The sequence below is a fragment of the Clinocottus analis genome, unplaced genomic scaffold, assembly GCF_023055335.1.
Source record: "Clinocottus analis isolate CAN_PGR_092001 unplaced genomic scaffold, fCliAna1.0.p SCAF_25, whole genome shotgun sequence".
NCBI classification, from domain to species: Eukaryota; Metazoa; Chordata; class Actinopteri; order Perciformes; family Cottidae; genus Clinocottus; species Clinocottus analis.
In genome coordinates, this window is record NW_027175987.1 from 3,565,627 (window position 1) to 3,583,236 (window position 17,610).

General features: G+C 41.9%; 1 protein-coding gene across 1 annotated transcript in view; it reads right to left on the reverse strand.

Annotated features, from left to right (window-relative positions):
* Positions 1–17,610, reverse strand: part of agbl4 (AGBL carboxypeptidase 4) — a 242,737-nt gene that overhangs the window by 18,696 nt on the left and 206,431 nt on the right. The window contains exons 7-9 of the mRNA XM_068591298.1: positions 8,473–8,562; positions 6,523–6,637; positions 4,687–4,798 (exon numbers count right to left, since the gene is read on the reverse strand). Coding sequence (XP_068447399.1) covers positions 4,687–4,798; positions 6,523–6,637; positions 8,473–8,562 — 317 coding nt within the window. The remainder of the gene's footprint in view (positions 1–4,686; positions 4,799–6,522; positions 6,638–8,472; positions 8,563–17,610) is intronic.

Below are 17,610 nucleotides of genomic sequence, written 5' to 3' on the forward strand. Positions count from 1 at the left end.
TTTGTCTTGGAACTTTTACCCTTTCACAGTGTGTTTTCAGTTGATGAAAGTTAATTGTTAATTAATTTCCGTCATCTAATAATGTCTTCTTCAGTGTTTGATTATACTAGCTCCACCCTCCCGTGTCACTTATTGTTCCAAAGAAACAAGATGGCAACGACCAAAAATGCCAAACTCAAGGCTTCAAAACCACAGTCCACAAACCAATGGGTGATGTCACAGTAACTACATGCACTCATTATATTCAGTCTGTGGTTGATTCTCGGTGGCAGGGAGTCGTTGAAATCAATGTCAAAGTATTAAAACAAATTGGGAAAAAATATGTAACGTACACCACTTGTATCAAATTTATCATTTGCACTAAAACAGAGTACTTAAAGGATAAAGTTGACACTATTCCATGTTTCTATTATGATCAACGAATCCCACAAAAAAGCAAAAACCAACAATTAATCTGTCCTAATACTTTACAAATTCCTATTGGTTGAACTCACCACCAAGCCCATTGACGGTTAAGTAATCTCAAAATATGAAAGTACTTTTTTAGTTTCTAGCCCCTCTTAGATGCACTCTGCCCGACTTGGTAATTATTTTAAGGAGCAGTACACATTCAGGGGCGAATTTGTAAAAACATTTCGGTCATTGACCATGAATTGCTGCCATCTTAAACCGCTATCTGCCCTGTCTCAAGGTTGGATTCACAAAAGATATTTTGCTAATGAAATGACAGAACAAACACGGTCATAATGTTTTGCAGTTGCAGTTATTTTACCCTCGTAGTGGAGGAGATGGAAGAAATAATTAATATATTTTAAATATAACAACCTTATTTTTCCTTGTTTTTTTCATATATTTTCAGAAATGACACGTAGAGGAGCTTTATTCCTGTATTCTTCATGAGACGACTGCCATTGCATCCTGTCACTGCAACCCAGAATAAATGAGTTTGAGCAGAGCATGACGATGCCTTCGCCTGAATACAATCACTGCTGTCATGATCACTGGAAAGTCTGGTCACGACACTCCTTATCAATAAACTTCAGTTACCACCAACTCCCTGAAGATGCTAATAATTTCACTGTAACTGCATGTGGCTCCGAGCGCTGATCTTTATGAATTGGACTATTTTTGCAATGAGGCTCATTTGCAGAAAAACTAATTTGCATATTACACAGAATTACACAGTTTCTTTTTGTCTTATTTGTGCAGGTGTAGCCGCTCAGTGTGCTCCTCTTCCACCCAATGAGCCACCTGTAGGCTTTGATTTAATTTACCCTGAAGGGAGAATATCTGTTATCATTATTTCCAATCTCTCCTTATGCAGTCTGAATTTTGTGAGACAAATGTATGTATTTGATGCCACACTGTAACTGTACATACTCTGAATTCATATATCTATAAACCATTCTCAGTCAGCTGGCTGATGGAGATTTAAGTCACCGATTCAGGGCAGAGTTTGTAGAAACACGAGTGAGTGCAAATGTTGAATTTAGAAACAAATATTTGTCACATAAAGGTTTCCAGCCACCAATCGCAACACAGCTTAGATTGCTCCTGGAACATGCTTTGATTTAAATGGCACTTGTCTCAGAACTCGCAGCCAGTTATTGAAGTTATTGCCTGAACAGAACAAGGAAGCTATTTTCCCAGAGCGTGCTGCTGAATTCACAATGATGGAGAATCACTTCGGAATGACGAGTGTGTCTGTCACAAGAATGGTTGATGGGGTTTCAAACTGAATGGGCTCTTTGGTGCAACGGAGGGCAATGTGACTTTGAATTATGATGCGTTATGCACACAACTGTGGGTATTTAAAGTAGTGAAGAAGCCGTGTGACAAAAATATGTAGACAGATTTATGTACATTAAGGCACAAAGAAAATTAATTCAATCAGCGTTGGATTTATTAAAGGAACATACCTAAAGATTACTGACAAAGATTAACCACCCCATTTATAATGCCAGCATACACATATTTTAGTCTTGACTCTCAGAAAGAACTCTAAAAGACTGTTCTTAGAGTTGTAGTCCTACGCAATCACTCAAATCATGAAAGAGCATGAATTCTCATGTGTCATAAGATGCACATCTACGCTTTCTGCTGTTACCAGGATTTACTGTCAAGCTTTTATAATCATTTACAGGGGAACAAGTACAGTTACAGCAGTGGTTCTCAAACTTTTTCTGTCATGCCCCACTTTGGAGAAAGAAAATGTTCGGGCCCCACCGCCCCAACAACATTGGAACAAAATGGTCACACTTTTTGAGACTCCTCCATATGTTTTTTTTTAATTAATAGATTAAAGAAAATTGAAATCCCATGTAAACCAGATTGCTCCATCAGACAAAAACTAATAACATGTGCAATCACCTTAGTTAAAATAATGCAAATGAAGTTATGTACGTGCAAAAAACAACTAACATTTGGCAAAAATGTTTACCACGCAAGCCGGTTGGATCCCTATTTTCTCCCCATAGTTTTATGTTGAAGTGTCCTTAAGCAAGACACTCAAGCCCCAGTACTTCACAGCAGCACAAAGCTCCTTAATTACTAAGGATGGGTCAACATCCAGAGAATAATTCCCCCACTGTGGGATGAATAAAGGATTATATATATATATATATATATATATATATATATATATATATATATATATATTTAAAGAATCCTTTATTTATCTGGTATATATATATATATATATATATATATATATATATATATATATATATATATATATATATATATATAATTTAAGAATCTGCATAAGACTTTCATACAGATTGATCTGTACAACATTACATGAAAAAACAGGGCTGCTAATAAAGCTATATAAAAATCGTGGATACCTCTGTGTAATTTGAGAAGCATCAACATCATAAACAATAGGCTATGTCTCTGTCTGAAAAGGGAGTTTGGTTCATGTCTCTGTGTTTGATCCATCAGTACCATCCCCTTATTCTAATTTATCTAATTAAAATCTCCTGAAAATTGATAATGACTTTCCATTCCAGCTTCCCCTCAGTCTCCTAGTTATCAGACAAATGACCACACTGAGTTAGCGGTTAGTAAATGGGCTACTGTAGCTGCTGTTAATGGAGTCCTCCAGCAGAGCCCTCCAACCCTGGTAGCCTCATTAGACCCTATGCCCGCTGTGTGAGATGAGCATGAATGGGGGGCAGCAGCACAGAGCCTCCTGGCTGCAGAGTTGGCATTGAGACTGGCATCTGGGAGCTCCAGACACGAGTAGTGTGTCTGATGGGATTAACTGGCTGTGGCGAGAGAGAGACAGAAGAGGAGATGTTGTCCAAGCCTCCAAATTAACTCTGCAAGACTAAAGGCAATCATCAGGGAGAAGGGGCGTGGGGGGCTACAAGTGCTGGTGGGACGGTTATCAACAGCGAAGGAGAAGGAATGGGAGGCATCTGACCAGCAGGAGTGGACTTAGGAGACATATGGCCTAATACTGCGTTGACTGGAGGCTGCATTTACCCAGCTAAACTTGAAACACTGTGGTGGCAGGCAATTAAGTAACTTTTATGAGGCTATAGCAAGATTTGGTAAAAAAAAATTAAATTCAATGGGTATGAGACTGAATATATTCCAGTATACAGACAATGACTCAGTGGTCTACAACCTATTTTTGCTTGTGGCCTTTTACTCTGAAGCATTAACTATGAACTCTTTGTCACTTAGTTTGAAGGATTATTAGAGGCAGAAGAGGTAAGATGAAACAATAATTCATGAGGAAAGAGCAAAGATTGGTTCAAAGTTTGCAAATCATTATTATTTTTTCCCTACCCCTGCAATAATTTCATGACCTCTTCATTCATCCCTCAACCCCCGAAAGGGGCTCAACCCGACGCATTGGAACCACTCCTCTATATAATGATTGTTACAATTTATCTGAGAGACAAAAAGACCTATCATGGCAGTGCATTGCAGTATTCTCGTGTGATGAGTGAGTGTTTGTATGTGTGTGTGGAAGTCTGTTTGCTCAGGATGAGTATGTGTGTGTTTGCGCGTGTGAGCGCGTGTGAATGACAGCCATGAGTGGATCACCCTGCCATGACAGAGTCTATCGATCAGTGTGTCAGCACCAGGGGAAAAGGTTAATCTGCCCGATGCCAGCCCCGCTCCTCACCCCATCTCTGGCCTGCCCTGCATCCCGCCCCAGCCCGCTCCTTCTCTTATCAGGATTAGAGGAGTGTACAAAAGGGCAGAGTATTCCCAGGATACACACTGACCTTCAGTAATCCCACCAACCTGCCGCTCTGCTTATAATTAACATCAAGGAACAAAGAAAAAAAATCTCTGGCTGGCTTCTGACACGTTCCTCTGAGTGAAGGACTAAAACTGTAGAAGGAAAAAGTTACAGTAGAGTCAGAGACTGAAAGCATAGACTCGCTTCAGTAATATGTTTTGAATGGCCAGGAGAGCCAAGCTGACATTCTGGACGTGCTGACTTGCCTCTCCCCGCTCCCCAGTGCAAAAACCCTGAACACAGATTGGAGGAACATGCTGAACCAAGCAGGGAGGCAGAAAACTGTTCTTGGGACCAGCAGACATTACTACAGTGAAGGAATGTTGAGCACAGTATGGAGAACATTTCTGCAATTGTGTGTGTGTGTGTGTGTGTGTGTGTGTGCGTGTGTGTGTGTGTGTGTGTGTGCGTGCGTGCTGGCTCACCGGGTCCTGGTTCATCTGCACAATGAGTTGTTTGACAGCGTGCAGCGTGGGGTGGGCCCATGGAGAGGGATCCTGCCAGTGGCGATTCAGGTCGAAACCCATCAGAGAACACCTGTATACACACACACACATGCACACAGCTTTAAGGAAAAAATACAATGTGGGCCACCTTACAAAAATATATTGTAAATGATTAACGGTACCGTACCACCTATTGCGCTGTGAGGCAAAGTTTCTATGAGTGGCTGTCATTTGTATTTCTTCTATGCAAATATATCCTGCCAATAGTTTCACACTATTTCCCTGATTGACAGTTGGTGGCAGTAATGAGCACGTAAATACACAAACAAATGCAAGGAAGAAGACGACAGCGAGAACACAAATGTGAACGTAAATATCACAGTGTTCAAAATCAATTCACTCATTCAGACACTGTAGTTTACTCCAGAGTGTTGTATCAAGATCATAGACTTATGAATGATAAGTTACAGAGTGATAGAGTCACCCAAAGGCAATTGGAAAATATATGTTGTGACACATTACATTCTGGCATGGCACTGAATACTAAACATAATGCATTTTTATTGAGAAACAGCACATTTTAACATTTTGTTTCGTCACAAATGAAATGTACAGGACACCTTTAAGTAAAAATATACAGAATTTTTTCTTCATGACTACTTTCTCCCACTTGCGTTCCATCCCAATAACTGTTACGTTACTCCTGACACGATTTTCTTAATTTCTCCTGATCTCTAGGAACATTTAGTGTTGGCCCAGTCCAGTTTAACAGGTTTACACTGCTAGCTTAGCGAAACGCAAAATGTGTTGAAAAAAGCAAAGGTTTTTCAGACAATACAATTCCCTCTGTGGTCTTTTAGGTGTTTCTTGACATAGAACAGGGTGAATATAATGTATTGACGTAAACAGGTACCATATAGCGGTGGATTGCTACTCTAAGGTGTTACTAGCAACCTGCGTTGCCATCGTCATGTGCATCTTCAACATTTAAGCAGTTGGTAAACGTACAGGAGTTACTGATACTGTAGAGCGACTGTGCAGAGCAGCCAACCATGAACAAAATACTCATCCCAGGTTAACTGACATTGATTCTTTTCTCTGCATGTATCCATTTCAGCCTGCGCTGCACTATATCCTGCAGGGAAGGCTGTGTGGTATATGTGTGTGTGTGTGTGTGTGTGTGTGTGTGTGTGTGTGTGTGTGTGTGTGTGTGTGTGTGTGTGTGTGTTAATGTGTGAGAAAGAGATTCATGCATGTGTATAAATGAGTGTGATTGGTGAGGTGAGGACTATCACCACTCACGCTCTGTCAATACACTGCTCATCACCACTCAATGTGAAAGCAAGCTAATGAAAAAAGCCATTATGCAGTCACAGATATTCCCTGCAAATATTTTTGGTGGCAGTGACAAGCCCCCACCGCGAGATGGCACTCACAAACACACTGGGAGCAGACTGCCGATGCTTATCTCAGTGTGCATTAGTATTCCTGGGGCTGAGCCTATTAAGTAAAAGGCAATTATGAAGAAGGGAAAGAGAAGAGAGGAAAATAGAGGAGAGGAGGAGGATGCCCACAGAGCTGCAGCAATAGTGTTAAAAACAGAAGATGGACAAAGATACTGGCAGCGAGAACAGCCCTACAGCTAAATACTATCTTCTAACAAATGCACTGCTGTGAGCTATATGAATTCATTAAGCTCCATAAAGATGGAGTTAAGAGAATATAATCACACGTAGGGTTTAAAACAATGTAATGTGTGAATTAAGGGCGACAAAGTGATGCATCTAAATCAAGAATTAAAATATGTCTGTGTACCTGTAGTTGCCCAGATAGACTCCATCAGGATTTAGCATGGGGACGATCTTGAAGATCACATGATCTCTTAGGATTTTAGCCACAGGATGCTGGCTTACCAGGAAGTCGATCACACCTATCAAACACACATACATAAATCAACACACACACACACACAAGCCCAGACAGAGGGAAATAGACTTGAAAAGAAGACCGAAGACGGGCTGCGGCAGTTAATTGAGTTTTCAGAAACAAAAGGAGAAGGAAGGACAGCGAGGGGGCATCGTCAGAATCGGGGGAGGAATAGGAGACGTCAAGCCTAAATCGATACAAATGGAATGGAGCTGACAGCGCTGGAAAAACAGACAGCACACAGCGGGCTGCTGGAAACCAACTCATCTGATTCATGATGATGCACACACACATTGAAATGCAGACAGACAGACAGACAGACAGACAGACAGACAGACAGACAGACAGGCAGACAGGCAGACAGGCAGACCTTTTACCCCACCTTGCTGTATCAGACCCTTCCTCACAAACGGTAACTCTACACCTCGTTAACGTTAATGGACATTCCATAGTCTGCCTCACTGACTCAGAGTAGTGGGTAGGGACCACCGCTAAAGGTAAGGCCGTGCCCTCCGTCCCTTTATCGCACCAGTTCTCCCCCCTTCCGACCGGCTCCCTATAAACAAGGAAGTGGGACCCAGAAGGAGCGAACCTGCCCACTCACCTCAGTATGAGCAGGAGAAAGGGAGCTAAAAGTCATTAAATCCTGCTAAAACTGTTGTTCTGCACAAGAAGACAATTTCCCAAAGGTTCTCAGTTTTCCAACAGTTTTATTAGTTTTGAGACAAAGCAACTCTATGATATCCTCAGATTGTATTTCCTCAGATATAATATAGAGGCCCAGGTTCTTGTTTCTATTCCTGTAACAGTCGAAGTCATCTAAGGTTTAGTTGTGGAGCATATGTCATAATAATGAATTAACAAGAGAAATCATAGCCATATAGTAATGTATAAGTTTGTACTGTATGTTTATGAGAAAAGTACAGCTGTGCTTATTGTGTTCAGTGTTGTTGATGCTGTCTACTAAGCATGGGAAGTACTGAGAGACCTGTAGCTCTGGAGGGAGATTTTCTAAAGTTTGAGAAAACTGCCCTGATGACTGAAAACTTGAATTGAAAACTGGATTGTGCGCTTCAAATATGAGGGCAATTATTACTGTGATTGAGTTGCATTATAGAGGATCCATAATTTTAGGAACGAAAAATCTAAATAGCTCTGGCTCTGCTGCACTGCTTTGAAAATAATGTGTATAATGTCACCCGGCTACATGAAAGCGTCATGCTAATTTGCTCGAGTGCTCCTTTATTCTGGTGGAAAAGGTCTCAGTATCTACAGTTTTTTAAAGATATGCTGGTAAACTGTATTTACAAAATGAAATGTCCCTTGTTTTATGTTGTCTTTTATATCATGACTTGAAACTTGGTTATTCAACAGAATTATTATGAAAGAAAAGAAGAAAAAAAATGAATGAAAAGACTCAGCAAGGCACATTTTTGAAGTGTGACAATCGGCCAAAACAGTGACGTGATATTACATGGCTACCATATTTAATATACCTTTAGGCAAACACAATTTTCATGCTCCCTAGCTTGCTGTTTGTAAATTACTTCTTCAGCTAACTACGAAGCAACCATTGTCAAAACCGATGCTGCGTGGCTAAGTTACAGTTAGCTGGCTAACTTAGCTTGGGTTACGGTTAGCTAGTTGCCCGCCCCATCCCAGCATTGCTCGTCTTGTAGCTAACAATCTACGGGAAAGGTATACACGTTTGCTTTGTTATCAGTCTACAGTATGCTATAGGATATGTTGAATATATCACTGACTTTTGATTATGTAAATACAAATGCATACCTACTTTTCAAACACCCCATATAATGACGTTGAACATTAAAACTTTACCTTGACAAATAAAGGAGGCAGGAGACTCTCCAGGGTGAACACGAGCTGTGAGAAAGACCAGCTTCTTCTCCCGCTCTGGACTCAGATGTTCTGCGGGGGGAGGGAGGAAGAGTAAAGGCGTAAATAAAAGTCAAGACAAAGGGAGAGAGAGGTGTTGTTGTTAATGCACAAACTTCTAGACTTGTAGACAGCAGTCCTCAAACTTATCAGTTGTAGTTAAGACAAACTCAACTCTATTATCATAGTACCTGAGAGATCATAAGGAGCCCATTATAGTGCAGTGTGAGAGGCTGGGTGAGAACACACACTGACCTGGCCGTCTATCTTTTGCCAGACACACATGAATCAAACATCAAACCAACACAAGGCACAGAATATTCAACTGGGCAAGGTGAATTATACATCTACAGAGGTTGAGATCAGCCAGCAACAGGTGTGACCTGATAGAGGTCTCCTTTGGTTTGAGCCTTTAGGTCTGGCTGAAGCCCCCCGCCCCTTTCTCTTTTAATCAGTTGAACAGATGAGTTGGACCAATGAGACTTTTCTTGAGCATCTTCAGTCACTGTGGATTTTTGCATCAATAATGCTCCATGAACCTTTCAACTTACTTTTCAAATTAACCCAATCGTAAGAGTAAGGTTATGTTAACCTCTTATATTACCATAGCTATTTTGAGGATCATTCTTGGGCACATTCTTCAAATACTGTACAATAAACAGACTAAATAACTTAAAAACAAACAGTCTGCACTCTGCATTCCCAGCCAAGTTGAGAACCACAGAGGTCAAATATTCACTGTTTTCTTGGCCAGTGTTTTTCTTCTAATCTGCTGTTGCTAATGGATGAAAGTGATTGCGTGCCTCATCACTATACACAAACTTAATATCTTATTGATTCCTCCACCCGCTTCTGCTGAGCAAAGAAAATGCTAATTAGCAACAGGCTATGCACCTTTCCTTCTCCTTAATTCCAATTTAGCCTCACAGCAGTGTGTGCGCTTCTGTGTGTGTACATGGTGTGTCAGTTTGAGTGGTTAGGGGTCGTAAACAAACAAAAAAAGCGTTGTTCCATTTAAGTACTCTCCCTCTGATTTTATTTCGCTTTTCTCCCCCTCTGCCCTTCACAGAGACAAATGGCTTTGCCATTCAGGAGTCTCCGTGGAGCGGGGCGGACCGTTTGTTGTAAATGTGAGTGCTTGCGGTTTGGCCGGCCGCTGGGTGCTCGGTAGCTGTGAAATTCCATCACTTAGAAATTCTACTTTGGCCTCGACCCCAGGCCACCACAACAGCTCCTGATACAAGAACACACACACACACACACACACACACACACACACACACACACACACACACACACACACACACACACACACACACACACACACATTACAGTACAATGCTGCAATCATGAATGAAAGAAAAAAAAACATTGACAGACACACACAGCCTTTCTCCCTACAGTAAAACCAAGAACCCAGAAAGTTGAGAGCCAAACCGGAGGCAGCTGCCAAGGTCCCGACTGTCGGGGAATTCAACCATCGTGGCCATGCTACATTTAGTCTCAGTGCTAGTGTGCCCTTGCTGCTTCATCAAAACAATCTCTTACAGCAGGCTCCTGGAGCTTACAATGGATTCACTGTTTACTACATAGTTGTGTCAGTGTGTTTGTGTGTGTGTGTGTGTGTGTGTGTGTGTGTGTGTGTGTGTGTGTGTGTGTGTGTGTGTGTGTGTGTGCGTGTGTGACTATGTCTCCTCAGGGCTCCCACAAATGCTCCCAAAGTAGTTGTTGTGTTTATGTGTCTGTATCTCTGCATCCCACTATATCTGGCTGTGCTCAGCCAAGCATCGAAGCACAAAATTAAGTCCCACTATTCCATAGGCTCCCCATCGCCCAGAGGTAACCAGCACCATACCGACAACCGCAGCTCGGCTGCATGTGAGGGAAAATCATGGCTGGGGTGTGCGTGACATATAACATAAAGGTTGGGGTCAAGTTATGGTTGAGCTCGGCGCTGCAGCAGCATCTCCCGACCTCAAGGTGTCAGTAGAGATCAGCAGGCGGGGGGCTGACAGGCGGATGAAGAGAGAGAACGCAAGACAGAAGTGAAATAGAAAACAAAGGCAAGGGATTTGACTGAAAGGTAGCGAAGTCAACACACATTATCTAACTCTTTCCTGGAACTCGCTTTCTGTCTTTGCAAACAATTCTAAATTGTAGTTTTAGGGAAGAACAGCTAAGAACAGTTTCACCAATAAATGTCTTTCACGCCGAGCTGAATGTCAAACTGACATCACAGCCATTGGATTCATGAGCAAAAACATTCATCATTTGTCTTCATTTTTTAGTTGTGCTACATTTTCCCTCATTAAGTATGTCAGAATGATTAGGTTTGCATTATTCTGCATGTGTACATTTGAGGTGCAACTAATGAGTATTTTAATTATTGATTATATTTTTGATTGGTATATTCATTATTTAGTGTATATAATTATACAAATAGTCAGCAAAATTTCCCCGAGTCCACTGTGATGCCTTGAAATTGCTTGTTCAGTTCAACCAACCCAAGTCCGAAACCCGTATTTATATGTTCTAATATACTTTGATATAGAACCGAAAAAGCAACACATATGCACATTGTAGAAGCTGGAATAAGCACATTCAACATTTCTGCTTCAGAAATGACCAGAACAATCAATTAATTAATAGTTGCAGAATAATTTTCTGCCCTTCAACTAATCAATCAATCACTCAGCAAACAGGTTTAGCACAGGTGAACAGTCAATATGGCAGTGCAAAAATTGAATATGTGTGTATTTGTTTGTGCAAAGGAAAGAACGGTCCCTATGTGGACATTCAACAGTGCTAGGTGAACATCAGATTGTTATATATTCGTAATACCTTACAAGAAGATGGTGCACTTACCACTGAAATATGGCCAACAATGTTTACAATACACTTGTTTATCTTCTCTCTCGAGCAGACACCAGCTTGTAAACAGGATGTATCTTGCTTCCCTATCTTTTCATGCAAAGACATTCTGTTTCACTTTGCAACATGATCTTCTTTTGTTAAATAATGTTTGTATATCATGGGCATCCAAGCAATTGTTGTGACTTTAATTCTTAATTTCTGCCATTCCGTGACAACATTAATAACTCCTGAGAGGCCATGTCTCCAAACTATAAACCTCTTTGACTTTCACATCATCACAGACCTCCTGTCACCGCATCTAAGAGAACATAACAAAAATATATAAAAGTACAAGAATTAGGAGGAGAAGGAGAAACCGAGTGAAAGGGGGCTACAGTGAGAGGATGGGGGCAGAGCACGGGAGAGCAACGTGACAATGAATGAGTGAATGTGGCAGCGGCAAAATTTATGCCCACACTTCCAAATCAAAGTGCTCACTCAGCGTATTCCTCACCTGCCAAAGTCACGCACTGCACTGTACGGCACATTACTGCTCATTCTCTCGCAGCTTGCAGGGAGGGGAGTAAAAAAATTAAAGGATGTCAAACTACGATCAGCTCTGATAAATATGTAAATTACTGGAGAGAAGAAAAGTGCCTGTGAAAAACAACATAAATCTAATGGATTCTGAAGGTCAGTCATGATTGTGCTGGTCAGCGCTTTCTGTGACAGCAAGTCTCAGGAACTTTGGGTTCAATTTCATAAGTTGTGACATGATGTAATTAACGGAGATCGTCGTCATCGTTCTTCTGCACCAGGTACAAAGGGAAGCCCTGTCAAGACCTTATTGGAGCATCATGGCATATATTTAAATACATTTACCCACTTTAAAAGAAAATTTGATTCCAGAAATAAGAGGCAGATTTCGTTATCTAAAAAAAATAAATAATAATAATCCATCAGTGTCCAAACTTTAAGACATGGAAGGCTGAGGAGCAAAGACACTAAACTGTAACACTACAGTTATCTTACTGGACACTAAATAGCATAAGTTTTTATATTAAACCAGATGAAATATGGAATATCTAAACTCTTTGACACATTCTGGGAAGAGAAAATCTGCTCCAGCATGCACTGCGACATTCTCTAACCACAGTACACAGTGGTACGATAAAAAACAATGTCACACTGGCCACAGCTTTATAACACATTATACCACGAGTCTCAAACCAAGGCTCCCCCCCCCCCCCCCATCTCTCTGCTCTGTGGGTTTTACACTGTAATAAATTAGCCTCACTTTGGCGAGATGGCAACAAGACACGCTTGGCGTCCTGCTCAGTGCGTCATATCGAGGATGGGCGTGAGCTGTAAATTGTCAGTGGCGTGGAATTTATACAGAGCCTTGGGACGAGATGCAGCACCGTGTACTGCCCAGCTGAGTGAGCCCCAACAAGCATCACAGCCCTGCACCTCTTCACACAACGCTCCGCTCCACCCGTTGACACCACCCTCCGCCACCTCAAGGACAAACAGCGAAAGAGAGAGAGAGAGAGAGAGGAATAAAGAAAGAAGAAAAAGAAAGACTGAGAGGGATGGGGCTGTGCGTTGAAGTGCGTAGGACTCCAAAATGATAAGAGTCTTATGATGCTTCTTTTTTTTTTACCCAGGAATTGGCCAGGTCCCCTGCCTTAAATGTTGGTGCATGTGTGTTTGTTTGTGTCCGGAGGTGCTGGAGAGCCTGTGGCGTCTCTCAGATTTATTCAGCTCATCTTATTGTGGGGAGGCAGGGGCATTGCCAAGGCCTCCTCACACATTCATAAAGCATTCCCTGTCACTTCACACACCACACATTACACAGCTAAACTGTGAGGAGAGAGAGAGAGAGAGAGAGAGAGAGAGAGAGAGAGAGAGAGAGAGAGAGAGAGAGAGAGAGAGAGAGAGAGAAGAGAGAGAAAGAGAGATGGAGAGTCCAACATCGCTAATCACCATGGTGTTTTCTTTGAACTGACAAAGAAGGAAAGCTACAGAGGAGAGGATGTTTACACAGACAGTGGATGGACGGAGACTCTCAGGGGATGATTGATACAAAGACAGAGGACAGCAAGGGGAAGACAGAACGACAAGCCGTGACACTGAGGTGAAAAGTGAACAAAGGGAAGCAGGAGATCAACAGAACAACACATAAAACTTTACTGAGCTCATTCAAAATCTCCCCCGAGTTAAAAAAAAAAATCTCCTTTCTTCTTTGGTTCTCACCGCAACAATATTATGTTTGTGTATAGTGACTATGCATTCAACTGAAACTCATATGAGATCTCATCATATCAAATCACTTTTCAATTATACTTGTTGTAAGTTGTATTCCCAACATGAATCCCTAAAACGTATAATTAACTGCCTCTAAAATATCCACCATTTCTAATTTAGTTATTGTTAATCTTTTACATTTTTCAATGTAAGATCCCCCAGAAAATGTGAACAATAAAACCCTTTAAAATGTAAAAATAGAATGTTCCTCATTAGAAGCAACATACCTGGCTATGTAGCTGCACACAGTATGCAAACAAATGTTGTTTTCCTTTTTTTCATTCATCATGAATTATTGTACATACAGGTACTGCAATGATTACAGGTATGCTAATAAAACAAAAAAAGACAAAAGAGACAAGAGACAGAGAGGACAGAGAGGCACACCGGGTGACACCCCTCTCGGGTATCTGTTGGGTTAAGTCACCTAAAACCTCTGGAGCATCTGTCTACACCTCCGTCCCGACCATCTCCACTCATCTCCGTACCCGCCTCCCTCCTTCACTTCCCCTTTGTCTCCTCGGCCATCGTAACCATCTACAGTAGGATGTGTGCGTAGCTGAAGAGAGCAATCATAAGCAGAGATGTGGCGGTCAGAGGTGTGTGTGTGTGTGTGTGTGCGTGCGTGTGTGTGTGCGTGTGTGAGGGAGGGACGGACGGAGCCGGCTTTGGGAGAGGATTACAATGGCCGTGTTGAGACACTCAGATTGGCATCACATCCAGACACAAAGGGGAGAGACGGAGAGAAAAGAAAATTGGGAGAGTCATAAAGGGGATGAAGGGTGGGGAGAGAAATAAAGAGAAAAGAGAGCGATGAGAAAAGAGACAGAGGAGGGCTTGAGCAGAGGAAACCCTTGAGATGACAGCATGTAAATACGCCAACGGCGGGCCTCTAAAGTGGAGATGAAGAGGCGGCAGGATAAAAAGCTCTGAGCGCTGTGTGATTATGGATCAATTTGCCGCAATCAAGCCCCCTTATGGCTGGTCCCTGTGAAATAGAGAGATTTCTGCTCAAGGGCAGCCGTGATGACAGTGGAGGTCACAGACGACGGGAGTGGCAGAGTGACAGAGGGAGACATGTTGACAGAGAAGGGGAGGCGATCTGTCCTAAACAAGGTGTCAGCCAGCCATCAGCATTCCAGCCTGAAGTCAGGGGCTTTCTAATTATGTTAATGAGAGGTGCAGGTGGGAGGCCGGTCTTTGGCCGTCATTGACCTGAGAGCAGGCGGTTACCACTGTGAGCTCGGGTCCTGTTCGGGTCACAGATGAGTGGTCAAGCGGATGCACCGTGACAATAATGATCTAAACCGGGCCTCTTCAATTACAAATTCAATTGGGACAGATTTTAAAACCAGGACATCGATGGGCCAGACATTTTACACAGCCTTTTTGTTTTTGCTTTCGGTAATACAACAATAAAAAAAAAAGCAATGTTCATTGTTTCACTCATGAAATAAAAAATATCGTTGGTCACTTATTAGAACCAAGAACAGCACAAAGTGCCAAAAGAGAATAAATGCTATCAATGCAGAGACGCATAACAATATAAAAATAGCCAATAACACAACCTCCCCCCCCCCCCCCCACACACACACAATTTAATTTATTTTGTATAGCTCACACACACACACACACACACACACAAAGCTACTCATCAGAAAACGCTGATTTGCAAACTATATCATTGGCGGTGCCGCTTAGTGCCGCTTCCTGATCGGTACTGCACATGTGAGCTCCAATTAAATAGGCTGGTCTAAATGAACCTATTTCATACAGTATTACAAATACCAACATGATATTGAATCGTTGTTGCAGCTGTAACCACACCCAACAGTGATGTCCCAGAGTACCGACACACCCGAGAGTACACATCCCAGTCACTGCAGCAAGGTGAGAACTGGAGGTCAGTAAAAACAAGATTTCCAGTGGGTATTAAGCAGCACTTTAATATCTAAGTATAACTGATAGCTTGGGGCATAGGAAACAAGTCTAAATGCTGTGTGTTTATCAATATGCGACTGAAGGTGAGTCATATTAAGACATCAATGTTTAATTACCACCAGGGAGCTTTTTTTTTTGCCATTCACTGAATTAAAGGTTGTAACAATCAAGGTTAAATTATCCATTATGTTCTTCAGTGTGTCATTTTGTCAACTCGACCTTGATAGACATAATCATTGGAGAATTTTGAGTGAAATACATTTATATCATACATTCTAAAAATATATTTTGAAAAGCAAACTCTAAATGCTGAAGTATGAAAATAAATGTGGTTACAGGTGGGAAAAGGTTGAGGAATTCTGTCTTTTGACCGCCGTCTTTTGTGTGTTTGTGTATGTGCGTGTGTGTGTGTGCGTGTGTCTGCCTTTATCCGTTGTCAGGGTCAACAACAACTTCAAGGTTTTCTTCATGCCTTTCAGAAGCATGCCCATATCTCTTACAGTCACACACTGTTTTATGGAGCCCTGTAACTGTAGAGAACGAGTGTGATAGACAGTTGGCACAGAGGGCGAGACAGAGATTCACTGAGAGAAAGACAAAGAGGGAGCTCTGTCAAGTATCAAAAGCAATAGGCCCTTTTAGCGATATGATACGGACGTCTGGCGCAAAGTCAGAGGCGGCGACTGCTCAGTGTTTCAAGGCATTGGTCACAGGCGTTTCTGAAACCCTGACTTCTCCTCTCTTGCCTTCAGAAAATGATGACAGGAGGAGAGGAACATAAAAAGGAGGGATGGCGGGTCTGTGCGCGGCATGATACAGAATCAGAGGCAGCCAGTAATAGCCTTTTTTTTGAAGAATGTGCCACTGAACTTTAAGGGCTGTCTTGCTTGAAAGGACAAGTTACAAATAGGAAGAAAGGAGAGGGAGAAATGATTTCCCAGGGATATACCCCCTACTGTGCTGCCCTATTGCCACACCACAGTGGAGGAGTGTGTCTGCCTGTGTGTGTGTGTGTGTGTGTGTGTGTGTGTATAGGGAAAATGCAACATCCTAAAGGAAAAACAGCCATGTGTGCACAAGCAGACATACAGTACATGAACTACTGGAGCACTCTTTGGACAAAGAGGACACCGTTTGTTCTGAAATGGAGTTTGAACCACTGTTTCTTATCAGCGAGAAGCTGTAAGTGAAGCCCATCTGTACTAGCGCAGCGGTCAGACAGTCGGATGTACAGACAGAATGTGTGCTTCTTTATTACTATGTCTCTTCCTGCCTATCAATAATTTCTGAACCCCAACAATACAGTCAGGCTGAAGTAAACAACCTTAGTGCATCTCAGCTTTAATAACCACGTCACACCTCGCAGCTATGTCTTTCAGTCAATTTTGCTTTCTTTCTATTCTGTTCGATTCTACTTATTTTCTTGTCTTTTCTACTCACATCTCTGCGGCAACTCAAACCTACCGCAGATCAGTCTGCAGCTCTGCTCACCATGCTATACACGTATGTATTTGTGCGTGGAAGAACTAACTGTGCGTGGTGTGTGTGTGCGTGTGTGTTGTGTTTGTGGTCACGTGTGCATTGCGGGCATCAGCTCGACGGCAATGTCATTCAGCAGTTTAGTAACAGGCCATTACCTTGTTAATACCAGCCTAATGGGCAGTCTGCTATTTTAAACCACAGTCTTGTTTGTGCCATTAACAACCACTTAGTGCTCCGCTCAAATCAACAGGCCACTGGGACACACCAAAAACAATAACAAAATAACAAAGACAATGTGGTAATAAGCCCTGTGTCTCTATTAACACCAGAAACATAAAGAGCCGAACACCTTTTGATTTAGTTTCTTTTCTTGATTACGCAAGATAACAATAGCACAACTCGTACGAGCAAAAGTAATTATTTCAACTCTCAGCTTTTACTCTTTTGATTTGAATTATAATACAAATATATATTGGATAAAGCTTTTTTTTGCTGCAA